This window comes from Botrytis sinoallii (genome assembly GCF_014898435.1).
Source record: "Botrytis sinoallii strain Bc 23 chromosome Unknown BSIN_008, whole genome shotgun sequence".
NCBI classification, from domain to species: Eukaryota; Fungi; Ascomycota; class Leotiomycetes; order Helotiales; family Sclerotiniaceae; genus Botrytis; species Botrytis sinoallii.
This window is the reverse complement of record NW_024066035.1, coordinates 2,370,210-2,386,541: the sequence shown is the minus strand read 5'-3', so window position 1 is coordinate 2,386,541 and position 16,332 is coordinate 2,370,210. Positions and strand designations below refer to the sequence as shown.

The 16,332-nt window shown below is 43.3% G+C and overlaps 5 protein-coding genes across 5 annotated transcripts; 2 read left to right on the top strand and 3 right to left on the bottom strand.

Moving 5' to 3' along the window:
- Positions 1-115: 115 nt before the first annotated feature.
- Positions 116-1,210, bottom strand: EAF02_005659 (uncharacterized protein; the record flags this gene model as incomplete). The annotated part of the gene is made up of 2 exons (XM_038901707.1): positions 116-802; positions 857-1,210. 2 exons carry the CDS (start codon positions 1,208-1,210, stop codon positions 116-118), a joined length of 1,041 nt encoding a protein of 346 aa, XP_038759047.1.
- Positions 1,211-2,719: 1,509 nt separating this feature from the next.
- On the top strand, positions 2,720-4,371 carry EAF02_005658 (uncharacterized protein; the record flags this gene model as incomplete). Its single annotated transcript, XM_038901706.1, has 2 exons — positions 2,720-3,276; positions 3,333-4,371. The coding sequence occupies 2 exons, from the start codon at positions 2,720-2,722 to the stop codon at positions 4,369-4,371; spliced, it is 1,596 nt and encodes a 531-aa protein (XP_038759046.1).
- A 707-nt stretch (positions 4,372-5,078) lies between these two features.
- EAF02_005657 (uncharacterized protein) lies at positions 5,079-6,397 on the bottom strand (the record flags this gene model as incomplete). The annotated part of the gene is made up of 2 exons (XM_038901705.1): positions 5,079-6,051; positions 6,162-6,397. 2 exons carry the CDS (start codon positions 6,395-6,397, stop codon positions 5,079-5,081), a joined length of 1,209 nt encoding a protein of 402 aa, XP_038759045.1.
- An 801-nt stretch (positions 6,398-7,198) lies between these two features.
- EAF02_005656 (uncharacterized protein) lies at positions 7,199-9,984 on the top strand (the record flags this gene model as incomplete). Its single annotated transcript, XM_038901704.1, has 6 exons — positions 7,199-8,307; positions 8,358-8,821; positions 8,868-8,933; positions 9,269-9,308; positions 9,401-9,633; positions 9,717-9,984. The coding sequence occupies exons 1-6, from the start codon at positions 7,330-7,332 to the stop codon at positions 9,982-9,984; spliced, it is 2,049 nt and encodes a 682-aa protein (XP_038759044.1). The 5' UTR covers positions 7,199-7,329.
- A 3,364-nt stretch (positions 9,985-13,348) lies between these two features.
- EAF02_005655 (uncharacterized protein) lies at positions 13,349-16,033 on the bottom strand (the record flags this gene model as incomplete). Its single annotated transcript, XM_038901703.1, has 1 exon — positions 13,349-16,033. The coding sequence occupies one exon, from the start codon at positions 16,031-16,033 to the stop codon at positions 13,349-13,351; it is 2,685 nt and encodes an 894-aa protein (XP_038759043.1).
- Positions 16,034-16,332: the final 299 nt, after the last annotated feature.

The following is a 16,332-nucleotide window of genomic DNA, read 5'->3' as shown; positions in this document are numbered from 1 at the left end:
AATACTAAATAGCATTACGGATATGAACTTGAAGTGATTCTTTGCCTCTTGTCTTGTCATCTACGAAAGCAACCGTATATCTCGGCGCTAGTCTAAATGTAAATCTACTTTATGCCTATACGCCAAATAGTGCCTTCCCAGTATCATAATCATACTTCAAATCCAAATGCCAATAATTTGGTGTATCTGCTTTACAAATCTCCCAAGCCTCATCCAAAACTTTCACTACTTCTTCGGGCAATGGTCCCTTCTCACAATCTTTGAGATTTGAATCTAATTGTTCAATACTGCTCGCCCCCATGATAATTCCATCGTCCCCATCCAAAACATTCAGTGCACTATGATGTATACACCATCGGAATGCAGTCTCCACCATTGTCAAGTTGTGTTTTTGAACAACTGGTTCGATCAGTTTCAATGCGGCGAAGTTCGATTCCTTCCAATACCGTTTTCTGTACATTTCGCCCAACTTTCCCACGGAATCGCTATAACGTCCACTGGTTGGAATTTCTGACGACTTGTAAGCTCCTGAAAAGAGACCACCTGCGATGGGGTTGTAAATGACGACGGAAATACCGTAGCGCTTACAGCATGGAATGAGTTCAGAAGCTAGGGAACGGGTAATGGCGTTGTACATTCCTTGGTATACTGTTGGCCGCACCCAATTGTTGTATTTGCAATGCATGACTATTTCAGAGACTTCGAAGGCTGTGAAGTTTGAAAGTCCTAGGTTGACAAATTTGCCTTGTTTATGGAGTTTGTCGAGAGCCGCCAATGTCTCTGTAAAGGGCGTTGCACGATCCTACACATCACTATCAGCACTCCTTCATATTTCAAATGACTGAGATGAACCAACAGCAGCGTGCAAATAGAATATGTCCACACAGTCCGTCCCCAACTCTTTCAAACTCGTCTCAAATCTGTTGGTTATTTCTGCTTCTGTATGCAATCCCGCTTCCGTTGGATAGACTTTTGTGGCCAGTGTTAAGCCCCTTTCTTGCCATTTTGCTTCGCGTGTGAAAGCTTCTTGTTTCCCTCCAACGTATGTACGTGCGGTATCGACTTCATTGTATCCAGCGCCTTGAAAATGATCGAGGAAGGTGTTGTATTCATCTAATGAGGTTATGCGTGCGCCGGTGGATGGATCTGGACCAAAGTTCATAAGACCAAGAATTATTCGAGGTTTGGGGTTAGTAGCTATGAGAGGCATTTTGAGGAAGTGGAATGAAAAGGGAGAATGGTTCTTGCTTGACGAGTGAGTGTTATAGTATTCTTGCGCTTCAAGAGTCAAAGTGAAGTTTTGAATGTAGGATTAGATATTGGGTATGAATACGGTATGATACTGTGTGATACTGCATGAAGATGAACATTCACATTCGTGTACAGAGTACCGGTAGATAGCGGTAGTAAAGAAGGTTGAATGTAGTGACGCCATTTTGTTCAACCCCGCATCACTTACCCCACCTTCACCATCACGACAAACACCGACGTACCAAGTAATACATCGGTGATACCATTTGAGATATATTTGAAATACATCTGGAGGGTATTCAGATTCATTGAAAGCCGAGGTTGAGAGATGCTGGTTGAATTTCAGGTATGCAAGAGACGAGTTGTATGCATGCAATATCATGCCGATAATCTTGGATGAACTCGGAAAGTTTCTTTGATGATAAGGTCGCCGGTTATGCGTTGCCCTTTCTCCTTTCTCCTCGAGTGCCATGCCATGGTTAAAGGCTGAAGGCTAGATGGCCTTTCCCGTACAAGCTTCTTATTATTCTAGAATGAAGGCAATGAAAGTTTGATATAAGCAGTTATTTGGTCGTGGTAGTATTAGTGGTAGTCGGAGAAGAAGAGGTATGAGTATCAAAAAGAAAATAGTCCAAATTCCTGAGACATCCAAGCAACGATCACCTATGAATATCTAATCCAAATTGAATTCGAGTCACCACACTTCTTCTTTTGATCATTCTCTGATCATCCTCTGAATCATCCTCTGTACAACGGTACCATTGTCACCTACCTACCTCAATCCACCTCTCAACCAGCAGCCTACCTTTTTAGCCATCCAACCACCAACCCACCACTACCTATTTATATATCCAAGATTTGAGATCTCTTTGGTAACCTGCACCACATCATGAGCCAGCAGACGGAATCAAATTGATTAAATCCAGGTCGTTTGATTCGTTTCGCGTGGGGCGAGACATTATCTGATATCTGATAATTCTTTTTGATTCAGCCAACCACCAACCTTCAGGGTCCTTCCAAGGTTCTCCAGGGTCTCCCTCACTCTCTGCTTCATATTATCTACCTATCACGTGCCTATCCACTTTGATACTCGATTCTCACGCTTTACGCTTTACATATCCATATCCATATCCAACCCCATATCCAGATCCAGATCCATTTGCTAAAGAATGACGACAACAAGTTCGCATTGATTGGTCTTCAAAATTCTCCTTTTACTGTTACAGCCAACTTTATGCAATCAATCCCATTTTATTATCTCCTTCACCTACGGTACAGGTACTGTCGTTAAAAATCGCCAATAAAAAAATTAATTCACGTCAAAATTCGAAGCCAAACCCACTCACGAAATCCACCCTGTCAGTCCTGATCGAGATTGTCCATTTCATATCTTAATTGAGTTATGTCCGATATCAAACCACCCTCCTCTACACTCAAACTTATCATTTCACCCACCTGAATCGCATGTATGTCTTATAGGAATCACCAGACATCCTCCGGTACACATGAATTAAATCCAGTAACCGGATTACAAAACAACTCGTGGAAGACCTCGAATCCCATATCTGGAAATTCTTCAAGGGTTTCCTCTCGCAGTCCTACCGTTCGGACTCACGACTTCGCACATCAAACACGAGAAAGAGAAGTGTCACCAATCAGTCCATTGACCGACGAAGAAGCAGGTTCCGATTTAGAATCCGACGACGATATGGAAGGACGAAGACCTCCGCTACATCGTCCTACAGATGGCCGTTCACATCAACCATTATTACACAAAAATGATGATCCCGAGAGGGGGAGGTTAGGATACAATGCTTCTCAAGATCCACCCGAACGTCCTGCATTTTCGAGACGATCTACTATGCGAAGTCGTAGTCCGGATACTCAAGCAAAATTAGATACGAGAAAGAAATATACATATGCAGCCTTCTTTTTGGGCTTGAGTTTGATTAGTTTCGTTATACAAACCGAAACGGCAGTGTATATTCAACATCAATTAGGGTGGAACAAAGCATATTGCATGTTGTAAGTAGTGGCGCCTATTTCACAAAATTTTAAACAAAACTAAATGGATACTCTAGATACTTTACTCACGGATCATGGTCATTATTATGGCCAACTCAACTTTTAATATTGCGATTACAAAAATGGAAAATGCCATGGAAGACATTCTGGAGAAGACACGTATATCTCATTCGAACAACCGCCCAAATGGTAGAGTCAGGACAACTAGACGTTCCGCGAGGCCAACGATCCCCAATTCCGTATATGCTCAGAATGACCGCATTCGTTACATGCGCTCTCACAGTTGCTGGTGGATCATGGTACGTGGCAGTGAATTTAACATCGCCATCTGATCTCACGGCTATATATAATTGTTCGGCTTTCTTCGCATATGCATTCAGCGTTCCCCTTTTGAAAGAACCTCTTAGATGGGATAAATCTTTCGCGGTTATGGTTGCGATTGTAGGAGTTTTGATCGTGGCATATGGAGATTCTACGCCCACGAAACATGGAGGAAAGTCTGGAGGCTCAGTAGGTGGAAAGCCTGGCGATGAAGATGACGAGGCATCAAATAGAGTTTTGGGCAACCTTGTTATTGGTGTTGGCAGTGTTTTATATGGTTTCTACGAAGTTTTGTATAAGAAATTGGCTTGCCCCCCTGAAGGAACAAGTCCCGGGCGCGGCATGATATTCGCAAATACATTCGGCTCACTAATCGGTTCATTCACTCTTCTCGTCCTCTGGATTCCTCTCCCAATCCTTCATCTCACTGGACTCGAAACCTTTGAACTTCCCCACGGCGAAGCGGCTTGGATGCTTGCCATTTCCGTCCTCGCAAATGCGACTTTCTCTGGAAGTTTCTTAGTTTTGATTAGTCTTACAAGTCCCGTTCTAAGTAGTGTCGCTGCACTATTGACAATTTTCCTCGTCGCGATTGTGGATTGGGCATTCACGGGGGTACCATTGAGTCCGGCAGCTATTTTGGGGGGATTGTTGATTATTGTGGCATTCTTGTTACTCAGTTATAGTACATTTAGAGAAATGCAGGAGGAGAGGAGAAAGAGAGAAGTGGATTTGAGTGAGAATGATTCGGATAGTGATAAATTCGATGATTAGACAGACGTCCTTCAGCGGACTGGTGGTTTATAAGGCGGGTGGCTTCTTTATATAGGATAGGATTGCATTACATTTGGATTGGATAGATCCATTTGGGTTATAGGATTGTTTTTGGGTACGTAACCCAGGTATTGGGAATTGCGTATAGGTATAGGCCAATCGTATGGCAACTTAGAGTTTGCATCTAGATGGCGCAGGCGTTTCTGGACATGATATCGTACCTTTCAATGGAGAATTGATGGGGTTTTGTTTCTGGTCAACTTACTTTCCGCAACTTGCACTTGAAATGTGAAATTTGTTGTGTATGTGTATGTGTATCTTCGAAATTGAAAGGTGTCTCGCTCTTTGAATATTTTGAAGCGACTTGCTGGGGGCGGGGGCAATGGGAAAGGGGAAAGGGAAAGCAATCTCTTCTGGCTCTTCCTTATTGACGCTGAGAAAAGAAGAAAAGTAATACAGCACAAATCGCACATCAAAATAACTTGATCAATTCACCGATGGATTGTGTGTGGTGAATGGGGTATTAGATGATGTAGTCAGTCGTTTAGTCTTAATGAAGGGTTCTTAAAGACACACATTTCCATCTCGTCCCAAGAGCCAAAATTGCACATCATATATACACCTGTCAATCTATACATCCAATCCAATCCAATCCCATCACCCCATTCCACCTTACATAGGTACTTCTCCATAGCATTCAACCCTGCTCATGGTTCCCCCGGCCAAATCTCCCCGGCCAATCTCCTCACCAACCTCAATTTCTCCATCATATCGCCCCTCTCCATGTTATTCCCATCCGAATGACTCGCAAATCCACACTGGGGACTTACACCTATCCTCCTCAACGCATCTTCCCTCGTCTCTTGATTCCCTTCCGCGATCTTATCAGCCGCTTTGAAGACCCGCTCTTTCAAATCCTCCAGAGACTCCATCTTGGGAAATTTGCTCGTGATTAATCCCAATATGACATTTTTATTCTTGGGGAGGTGAGCGAGCGGTTCGAAACCTCCTGCGCGCGCGGTGTCGTATTCGAGGTAGTAGGTGTTGACGTTTAGATCTTGGAATAGTTTGGTCGCGATAATATCGTATCCGCCTTCGGAGAAATGTCTCCCATTTACGAAATTGCCTCGACAGAGATGAATGCCCACGTGCATATCTTGAGGGCGATCACGCAAACAATCGTTGTAGAGTTGGATGTAGGAATCGAAGAGGGCGTCTGAGTCTTCGCCGTCTTGTTTGAATCCCGCGAGCATTTTCTCGGAGCAGAAGTAGGCGAGATTGGGGTCGTCGATTTGGATGTTGCGCAGGCCGGCGGAGTAGAGGATGCGGAGTTCTTCGCGGTAGGCGGTGGCGATGTCGGCGAAGTATTCGGTGTCAGAGGGGTAGATTTCGGGGGGGTATGCGTGTCCGGTTTTGTAGCGGAGATGATACCAGTTTGGAGCTGCGAGGGTGATTTTTGCTTCTGCGATTTTGTCGGCGGGGAGGAGATTTTTGAGGTAGTTCCATTGGGAGAGGTAGGTGCTTCCGATGTGTTTTATTTTACCGGTGCAGTAGACGGATTCACCGGGTTTGTGACCTTCTTCGAGGAAGGCATCGATGTCGGGGACGTAGCGGCGGAAGGATTCGAGAGGGGGGTTTTGAATTTCTTCGAAGCCTTCGAGTCCGGGGAAGAAGGTACCCCTTGTGTTGAAGGTCAGTGTGGGGGTTGGGAATGTTGCATTGTATTGAAGAGTGAGGGGAAAGGAAGGGGGAGAAATGAAGGCGGGGTGGAATGATATGTAGTCACATACCAGAACATGTGACGACGATATTCTCCATCTGTTACAGCGTGAAAGCCCAAGTCTAGCTGTGCTTGAACGATTTCATTGATAGATACATCTTCTAATTTTGTCAAATCTTCTCTGGTAACATTACTTTTTCCCTTGTCGAGAGCATGTTTGATAGATAAGAGTTGTTCTGGACGTAGTAGAGATCCGAGATGTTCTGCTCGGAAAGGAGGATTGCGATGAAGCTTTTCGGAAGACATGATTGAGGTAAGTAAATGTTGTAGCTTAGGATATAAGTGAGAATGGGAATCGTATTTGTATAGTAATGAATGTGAGGTAATTGAGCTGTATTTATATACTCATACCAGGCCAGCTGTTGGAGCCTCACTCAAGCAGCTTCCATAGAATGCCGCGACGACTTGTCTAACTGCCCCTCCCCAACTTTCAATCATCCCCGCAACAATTGGAGATCTAACTGTTGATCTCGATATAAAGTAGTTTAGTTCCGCGCTTGGTGATACCTTAGTAAGGGCTAGCCATGCAGGTCAGGATCGGATAGACTTGCAGTCAACTTCTTTCCATGACATATAAACAAGCCATCTTGCAGAAATTGCAATTGTAACTCGGAGTTGGGTTAGCAATGGTTTTGTAGATATTAGATGATTTCAAATAAGTTATTAAGATAGACTTCTTCTAATTGTTCTTATAGGAATGTAAATTGAATTCCAGAAACCATCAATACATGTAATAAGTCTCTCCTTCTTAGTAGCTGGCACACACGGGAACGAACCCCCATCCCCCCTCATTGGTGGCGAACGATATATGTCATATATCTGTAAGCAATCCCCCTGTTCTTTGAAAGTACCGGTTAAGTGAATCTACCTACCTGGTATCCATCAATTACCTGCATATTCGATTACAAGCTTACGATACATTTAGATAATACCTTGGAGAGATACGACGTATGAGAGGTTGTATTCCGTGAACGGCATCCGTTTCCTTATCGGAGGTCCAGGAGAGATCCGAAAGCCGTTGCTGACATATATTTCCTTTTTGGGTATGTACCTAGGTAGGTAGCGATTTGCTCCATTATTCAAATCCACAATTCAATTGACCGAACTATTGGAAACAACCTGTTCAATTCAATAACCATCTTGAGTCTTCATCCTTTCAACCTCTAACATCCACGAAAATGACTTCTGGCCTTCCTCCTTCAAACCCAAATGGTCTCGAGGATCTTACCATTGGCAACAAATCTACAGAAGTACCGTCAATTCAGCCTCAGACGAATCAATCAGGAGATACCCTGATATCCCACGTTACTCCACATACAATTCCTGGAGCCGTTACGAAGCAAGGTCCCACCATTGAAGATCTTCCCAATGAACTTCTAGTCAATATCTTCAGTCATTTGGATATAGAACCTCCATCGTATTCCCATACGACACTTCATGATGAGCCAACCTTGGAAGTTACAAGCTCCGAGATCCAAGACCTCAAGAATTGTTCTCTAATTTCGAAACGATGGAGACAAGCTACCTTACGTTTACTATTCAAACACACACGATATATCTTGAAATATTCAGAAGATGATTGTAGACCAATTCTCAATGATTTGACAGGACCCTTTCGTCAATTCATTCGTAAAGGATCTTTTGCGGATATTGTGTCAAGCTTCACCTTGGTAGTTCGGGAGAAAACGATATCAAATTGTCATGATGGCCGACCTCGATTGTGTGAATTTGATGGGTTTTGGAAACGACTCTTTAACACGATTGATCCGTCGACGGTTTTGATTGCTGCGCCTGTTGAGGCTCTTGCTTCATTGACCTCATCTACCATTAATGACGTGGATTCTTGGGTTTTTGACATTGAATGTCACTATTTGCGATTGCAAAGACCCGAATCCAAAGAATTAGTCCTCACGGAGATTGAGGTTTTGCCTGAAGAAAATGGTCCCACCAGATCTGGCCCTTCAGTTTCTGGGACATTACAAAACCCAGACTACAATTTTGACGATCGCTTGCACTATATTTGTCCTGCAGGTCGTGTTTCTGCCAAGTCCTCGGAATTCTTTCAAATAAGATCTTGGACATCCTTACTCTTAAATGAAGGATCGAATTTAAAGGCCTTCAAAACAGATTTGTGGTGGGAATTAGAGACTCCATCTGTAAGTAGATCACCAATATAAAGTGGAGGTATTCATCTAACTTTCAATAGATATTAAGAAGTCTTGTCGGAACTCAATCAGGTACTTTGCCCTTGATCAATCCTGGCATTCGTGCCATGAGATACATTGCTATATTTCCAATAACAGCTCAATTCGAATGTCTCGCCCAAGGATTGCCAAGACTGGATCATTTTTATTGTCAACTGGTACCACGAAATGATGCTTTAGAAGACGAAGAACTAATGAAGAAGATTGATGTGGAGGATCTATGGATGGAGAGAAATAATTGTTATGCTCAATTAATGCGAGAAATGTTCAACAATCCACCTGAAGCAAATTACAGATATCTCAAGACTTTCGAGTCAGGAGATGCTGCAGATACAGATGCTTGGCATATGGCAGTAGAGTTCGTGAAGCGGGCTGGAGGAGGATGGAAGATAACAGGTGATGGAGTATTTGAGAGAGATACGGGGATTGAAGATAGTTCGTCTGATGCACCGAACGCTTCGCCATTGTTAGTAACTTGAGGGAGTTTGAGAAGAAAAGCTGATCATTATTAGTCCGGACGAACTGTATAGATGGGCATGGAATGGGTTAACCAATGTACCTGTTTCACCGGTGCTATGGTATCGATGATTGGTGTTGAAGACGTGAGGTATATTGGGTACATGGAAAACAGAGAAAGATTCAAGGAAAGGGATATTTAATACTGTGGCCTATGGAACATCAGAACAATCATCCTTAACAGAGGCCAGTAAATGGATACGATTTGTAGAAATTTACAACAATATCAAGCGGCAACAATTTCTACCATAGTGAACCAAAAGTATAAAAATTGGTAAATGTCAAATCACTTGAACAATAACTTGTCTCACCGCCTTAATAATTCTGCATGTCGACTCAATATCAACCTCCGAACGCGATAACCTCAAACCTCATCTACTTTTCTACCATGTAACAGCCATGTCCGCAAAGCGCCCAAAGGCGAATATATTGAAACCGTAAGCTATTCTCACCTTGTTATCATGTTCTCTCCCCCGCTTCAACCTTGACTTCCTATCTCATCCTCAATCCAAGTACTAAATCCCTCCAGGACACCGGTAACAAAGTCTCCCGTCGTTCCCAAATAATCGGCACAACAAACATTATCCTCGGTGGTAAAACGGTAATTCAAGCAGAAGTCATCATCCGCGGTGATTTATTACGCACATTACCTCCTAGTACCCAAGGAGAGAAAGCGGGAAACTCAGTTGCGGTTGCGATTGGGAGATATTGTTTTTTCAGTCGCGGGTGTGAGTTGAGACCGCCGGGGAAGATTTACAGAGGGTTTGTTTTGTTTTTCTCATTGCCCTTTGTTTCTCTGGCATTTTGGTATCTTGTGAATTTTACTAATGAGATTTGGACAACAGAACTTTCTCGTACTTTCCCCTCAAAATCGGCGACCATGTTTTCGTAGGACCCGGCTCGATAATCGAAGCTGCGATGCTTGGGAATCATGTTAATATTGGTGCGAATGTTGTGGTGGGAAAGTTTGTGATAGTGAAAGATTTTGTGAAGATTCTGGAGGGGACGGTTGTTCCGCCTAATATGGTGATACCTAGTTTTAGTGTGGTGGGAGGGTGTCCGGGGAGGGTTGTGGGGGAGGTGGCGGAGGGGAGATTGAGGGGATGGATTTGAGGGAGATTTATAGGGCGGTGAGGAATTAAAGGACTGGATGGAGTGAGGGTTGAATGGGTGGCTGAGAAATGAGATGAGGGTTGATGGTATGAATGATTATACGATTGTAGGATTGCAACAGAGATGAATAAGGGATAACGGCCTCGAAAGTCGGATTGAACCGGCAAACTTCGACATAGATGAGAGAAAAATGATACCCAAGTACTTGCGCACATTCATAGAAATGACCAGTGATTTTACATGCGAAGGTTTTCTCATGCTCGATTTTCAGGCTTCTATTGAATACCGTCCGTCAGTGACAACATCTTGTTGATTGCTCACGCTGATCCACATCTTGGATGTTGTTTGTCAAGAGCGCTGCGTTCTTCAGGGTGGCTAGTTCTCGAACTGAATAATTACAGTGGCATGTGCCATAAACCTTTTGCAAGCTCTAATTTATTGAGCTTGACTGTACTATCTATAGTTGGGATTTTATGACGGGATAAAAACGCTCCATAACGGTCAAAGTAGCTGGATCAGATTTGGCAGTGCTTTCAGCCATCATTCAGTTACTTTGATGTGCATAGACAGGTGACATTCTGTTTCAAACTGTTCAGAATATAGGAAAGGATTTACGGATCCGACATTTCCGATGTGTACCAGTCAAGTTAAGTGGGAGTATCAGAATGAAGCAATGTCAATGTCTTCCTGCTTTTCAAAGTACATTGGCCATAATGCTCTCTTCATTTCATGAATACTGTGTCCAAAAGCCCCTTATTTTTTCAAAGGCTGGAAACGCCTCTGGTAGAGAAGCAAACCAAGCATGGATTTTTGAGGCGTTACTAGAGAAAGGTGGTGATTGTTATATAGAAGCCATTACCTCACAAAGAACGGGATGCATCGCCATGTCTGGAAGGGTGCATGTATTATTGCCTAAGAGTGCATACGCGCATGTTGGCACATCGAGAGCATCGAAGGCAATGGTACACGATCATAGGATAATAAAATCTTATTCCGACGATGCAAACTTGCTCAATACTCAGTCCTTGAAAGGTCAATCATCGTTCATGGACTGGGGAACTTCAAGAGCCACATGAGCTATACAAAGAGTATATGAGAAACGATAGAAAACTCCAAAGGCAAGCTGCCATGTCCGTACTAAGGCTATGTTATTGACCATAGCGATTTTTCAACAGGCGGGTAAGAAAGAATAAGGAAAGAAAGATATTACAGAAGCAACGTAAGGAATAGAATCTGAAATACTACGGTCTGAATCATCAGGATACACTTTATTCATCTTCGTAGGCCAGAAATCTTAAAGATGTGCAACAATGATCATGAAGGAAACCTTGAGGTGCTTTCAGATACTAGTAAAAGCATCAGAATCAACATCCATACTCCCAATTTGTACATCATCTAGTGAGTGTGAACATATGATCAATTCGTTTCGAGGAGAATGGGACGCCTGAAATGATATAAGATAACTAAAGAGAAAGACATCATGGACAGTCCAAAGACGCGGCCGTTTACTTTGAGGGCTGTGACGAGTAATTAATATGCTAAACTTCATATAAAGATTAATTCTGACCGATTAACAAACTGCATGTTTTCCGTGTCATATTTTGATCTGGAGAAATAGAACAATCCAAAATGTGATTACAACTCCATACATACAACCATTTCTCCTTTCCAATTTTTGTGATCGTGATGCACCACATGGCTACTCAATTCTGAGAACTCATTTGATAAAGAATCTTAACTCCAGAATATCATCCACAATTCCTCATCATAAGGCTGCGCAGAAACCGCGATCAGGTCATTCCATCAGATATTCAAGATATAGATCTCACCCGGTGACTTATCTTCTAAGTTGAGTAGAACAAAATGCTCTTCGAGGGACGATTCAAACCTCTTTTAATGTTTCCTAATGACAAAGACTATAGTATCCAAATGAATCTCTCTCAACGTTGGAAAATTCGGGTACAGATTTCCGCGTCAGTTGTATTCCGTACGACTACCAGTACCACCATACCACTCGCTTACGCCCCGTCATCAGGGACCTAGCTGCAATTTGATTGACATGCCAAACTTTGCATCTGCTCTCCAATCTATCTAAATTTCAATTTGAAAAAAAAAAAATCCTCCCCATTCTCCAGGACGAAAAGGCATGTCTCCCTCTCTCGAGTTCATCCACAATCCACAATTCAAAACCTTAAGTTCACAAACCTCTTCTTTTTTTGGTCCTTCCTAGACACAATATTCTCTTCGAATAAGCACTTTCATCTCCCCATCCTCTCCAAGTAAAATCCAATCACATCCACAATAAATCAGCTACCAATCCCCTCATTTCATCCCGCACATCAAAATAAAGATCTATCACCACCCACCCACCTACCCACCAACTCAATCTCATCCCCGCCTCCACAACTCAAATAATCCCTTCATCCCATCCCTCCCCTAGCCCTCCACACCAGATAAAATAAATCCATGATCCATCCCTCGTCCACCCCACTTCATCACACCCTGAAAATCGACACCAACTCCCATAATTTTTATCACGTCATGCCCCCCACTCCCATTCTCCACTATCATACTCCACTCCACTCCACTCCACTCCTCCATGATTACGAATCCCCCAGTACAACAGACAACTTGATGGCCCTCAGCACGTCATTACTCCAGTCCCTATCTGGTCCCTTTGATGCGGTTGTTGTCAATAAGAATGGTTAGAGGGTCTGAAGATTGACATCATAAGAAACCAATTTTCACGCAAACTACCGGCAATGCAGATTTCACATGACAACAAATAGACAACACAGAGTTTTTTGAGTCCAAGATTTTGCCCGATTCAATTGATCCCATCTCCCTATCGCTACAATGAATTTTCCTTCCCCTCCATTTTCTCATGCCGTGGTATCATCCATCCCCCATTACAATCCTTTGTACCCCACCTATTTTCCTTTGAAACCAAAAAAGCAAGTCTAAGTAAAGCCGATCTAAATCTCATCTTTTTCTCATCTATCGCATTCCGTCCCAAAATGAGTGAGTGAAGTGAACGTATAAACTCCAGTCATGAACAAGTAAAGAAGAAACAGAAAATGATAACTCCCATCTAAGCCCTTCGCTTGCCCGTTAAAAGAATGTAATGATTGCGCCTTCCCTTCATTTACCGCATGTAGGGCTGGCAACCAGCGACCCCCAAACACCGACGCTTGCTATTCAGCTCCTAGCTTCCTTCAAGTACTAACACGATGTTCTGTCCACCCATCGCATTTTCAAAACCAAACGAATGAACATTTGCATGTACATATATATACGAATGTGGCGTATATCTCTCTTCCAATCTAAACTCCATCTATAAAACCCTGTACACAATAGAACCCATCTAAAAACTAAACAATCCACTTCTCCTCTTTCCGAACGGATAGACAATTAACGCACTCAGGAAAAGACCAACAGTGATTCCAATAGCCACTTGAATCATGCTATAACCAACATTGAACACAATCGTATTTAAATCTTCAGAACTCCCAACGCTAACGGAGCTTGTTCCATTAACCTTTGTCGTTCCATTCGCATACGACGTACTATTGGTAATAGAATCCGCTGTACTCAAACCTGCAAGCAAAGAACCACTAGCAGCGAGACCAGAAGGAACTTGTACGAAAATAGCAGGTAATAGTGCAGCTGCTGCTACACCATGTCTGACTCTTGAATACAAATTACCGAGCACACCTACAGCGAGAGCGCCGAGAGTATTGGAAATTTGTGCGCTCGAAGGGAACTTCTTTGCGGAGAAAAAGTTGACAACATAGCCCGAGAATGAGATGCCTAACATGACGGGCATCTGTTTGAATTTTGCCTGATTAATGACTGCGAGGCATAAAGTAAAGACTGGAACGAAACACCAGCGAACATATTGGTTCATTGGAGCGTCGCATGTAGTCTTACTGGTAGCGTTGGCATCCATAAGACCATAGACAGCGGTGCCGATAGTGATACCATATCCAAGGAAAAGAGAATAAATAATTGCGTAGACCATACGAACGGAACCGGCAACCATGGAACGTGATTGAAGTTCAAGGGAACCACAGAGAACCATATAACCAGGGAGAATTAGAGCGATGGACGATTGAGCGAGGGCAGAGAAACAAAAAAGATCACCTCCTCGAATCGAACCAAAAGCTCGTGCCAAGAAAGACGTCAAGACCGCGGCTGAAATTTCGAAGACATTGGCGTAGAGATCGGATTTGGGAGCAACGATGAGTTGCAAGAAACCAAGAAGAGACCCTAATAAAAATGCAATGGGTAAATCGATGAGACGTCCTTCGAAAGCAAATGGTGCTACACTGGCACTTGCAAAACCATATACCATGACCAAAAACCAAGGATGATACTTTGGCTTCGCATGAATGATCGCATCCAATCGCTGTGTGGCTTCCTCAACACCAATAACATCATGCACTACCTCTTTGTATATTTCGTGAACATCTTTCAATTTGCCAAGATCAACTCCTTGTACAGATCTAACGAGCTTTACTTCGGTGGTGTGAGTTGATGCATCATCAAAAGAAATAATCATACAGCCAGGTATGTAGAGGACTTGAGCATCAATCTCAAGAACTCTAGCTGTCATCTTCATATATTCTTCCAGACGATGTGTTGGTGCTCCGTATGTCATTAGTGCTCGACAAAGTTTCAATAGATATTTTTGTCTGCTTAAAGTCTCCGCGATATGGATAGTGATTCGAATTTCGTCCTCCAATCTCGGCTTTCCAGCCAGTTGTCTAGCGGCTGTCTCAATAAGTCTGCCACTGTTTGTACGTTTTCCCATTCCAGGTCTTGGAACCTTCTTCTTGGGCGTATAGGTTCCTCCGACAGGCGCAGCCAACATCGCAGATGCTTCCATAAGACCAGCGAGAGTATCTTGAGATTGACTCTTTTGATGGTACCATTTTGCATTCTTCTTTGGAGTTGTAACTCCTGAAGATCCGAGGGAAACTGGGAGAGTGCCTTCGGAACCATCACTGTTTCTTCTTGAAGCTGGAACACTCATGGTTCCATTGGCGGGTGCATTATAAAGCTTTAGCAGTGATGAAAGAACACCACCTCTAAATTGTTGAGGTCGTGGAACATACTCTTCCATGATACCATGTTCATCTTCGGGTGTGACTTGACCAGAAACCAACCCTGGACGTGGTACAGGCATTTTGAATGCATCTTTTCGACCTTTGCTTGTGTGAGATCTTACGAGTTTATGTGCTTCGGTCGAACTCGATTCTTTCGTCTTTTCGTTCTGAATGTCATCGTCGCTATCTGCTCCATCATATGGCCTACTGTCCATTGGAACGAGTGGAATGTCGTCGATTCGAACTGGAAGACCGCCAGGGTTCCTTGGTCGTGGAGATGGGTAATCGTCTGCGTCGTCGTCTATACTATTTCTTCTCGAGTTCGGTGTCGAGTGACTTCCAACCAGCGAAGCAATTCTCTGAGCTCTACTCTGAGCAGCCAAAGCAGAGAATGTCTTCTCATTGCTCTCTTCCACATCCGATAGATCTGCCTTGTATCCTCCACCAGGGTTGTTTCTTAATACACTCGGTCTCGGTTTGCTGACAGGTGTTGGTGGAACTGGACTATTATTGATAACTGCTAAATCTGAGAATGGGTTATCCTTTTCCTTATCGGGTGTGAATCTCATCAACGAATTGGAACTACTGTTTCTTGAATGAGATGGTGTGTATTTGGCGGATTTTGGCATTGATAACTGATGTAGCATTCTCTGAGGTGAGACAGACTTATCCCTCAATGGGTGAAGGGACTTCTTGTTTTCCGAATCATTTGCTTCGTTGGTGGCATTGAATCTAACTCTTCCTCGATTTTTTGGTGGATTTCCTCCTGCACTATTCGGTCTGCTTGGGGATGCACTGTTGATTCCACTGTTGAGTCCACTGTTGATTGCACTTCCATTTATACTATCAGATGGGCTGACATCCCCAGATACTAGTTCCCTATAGGTGGTGGGAATATTTTCGTTATTGCTTCCGCTCGACGAGACGTTTTCGCCGGACATTGTATATACTGTTGGGTTTCGATGTTTCCAGGCCAATTGATCTTTGAAATGATCACCTCCAACAGGCCTGTAAAATAAAAGACGATATATAAAGAATGAATTTTCTTGAAAAGCGTCGAAGATATCGATTGGTTGGTGGGGGTGTTTAATAAAGCTCGGCGATCGGTAGGGACCGATTCTTTCAGGGTATGATGCAAGCTAACTAAGAGTTGGCGTACACTCTTTTCCGCACCAAAATCTTGGTTGACACGCCACAAGATATAAAAAGGTCCGAAGAATAGAAACCTGGCGAGCCGGGT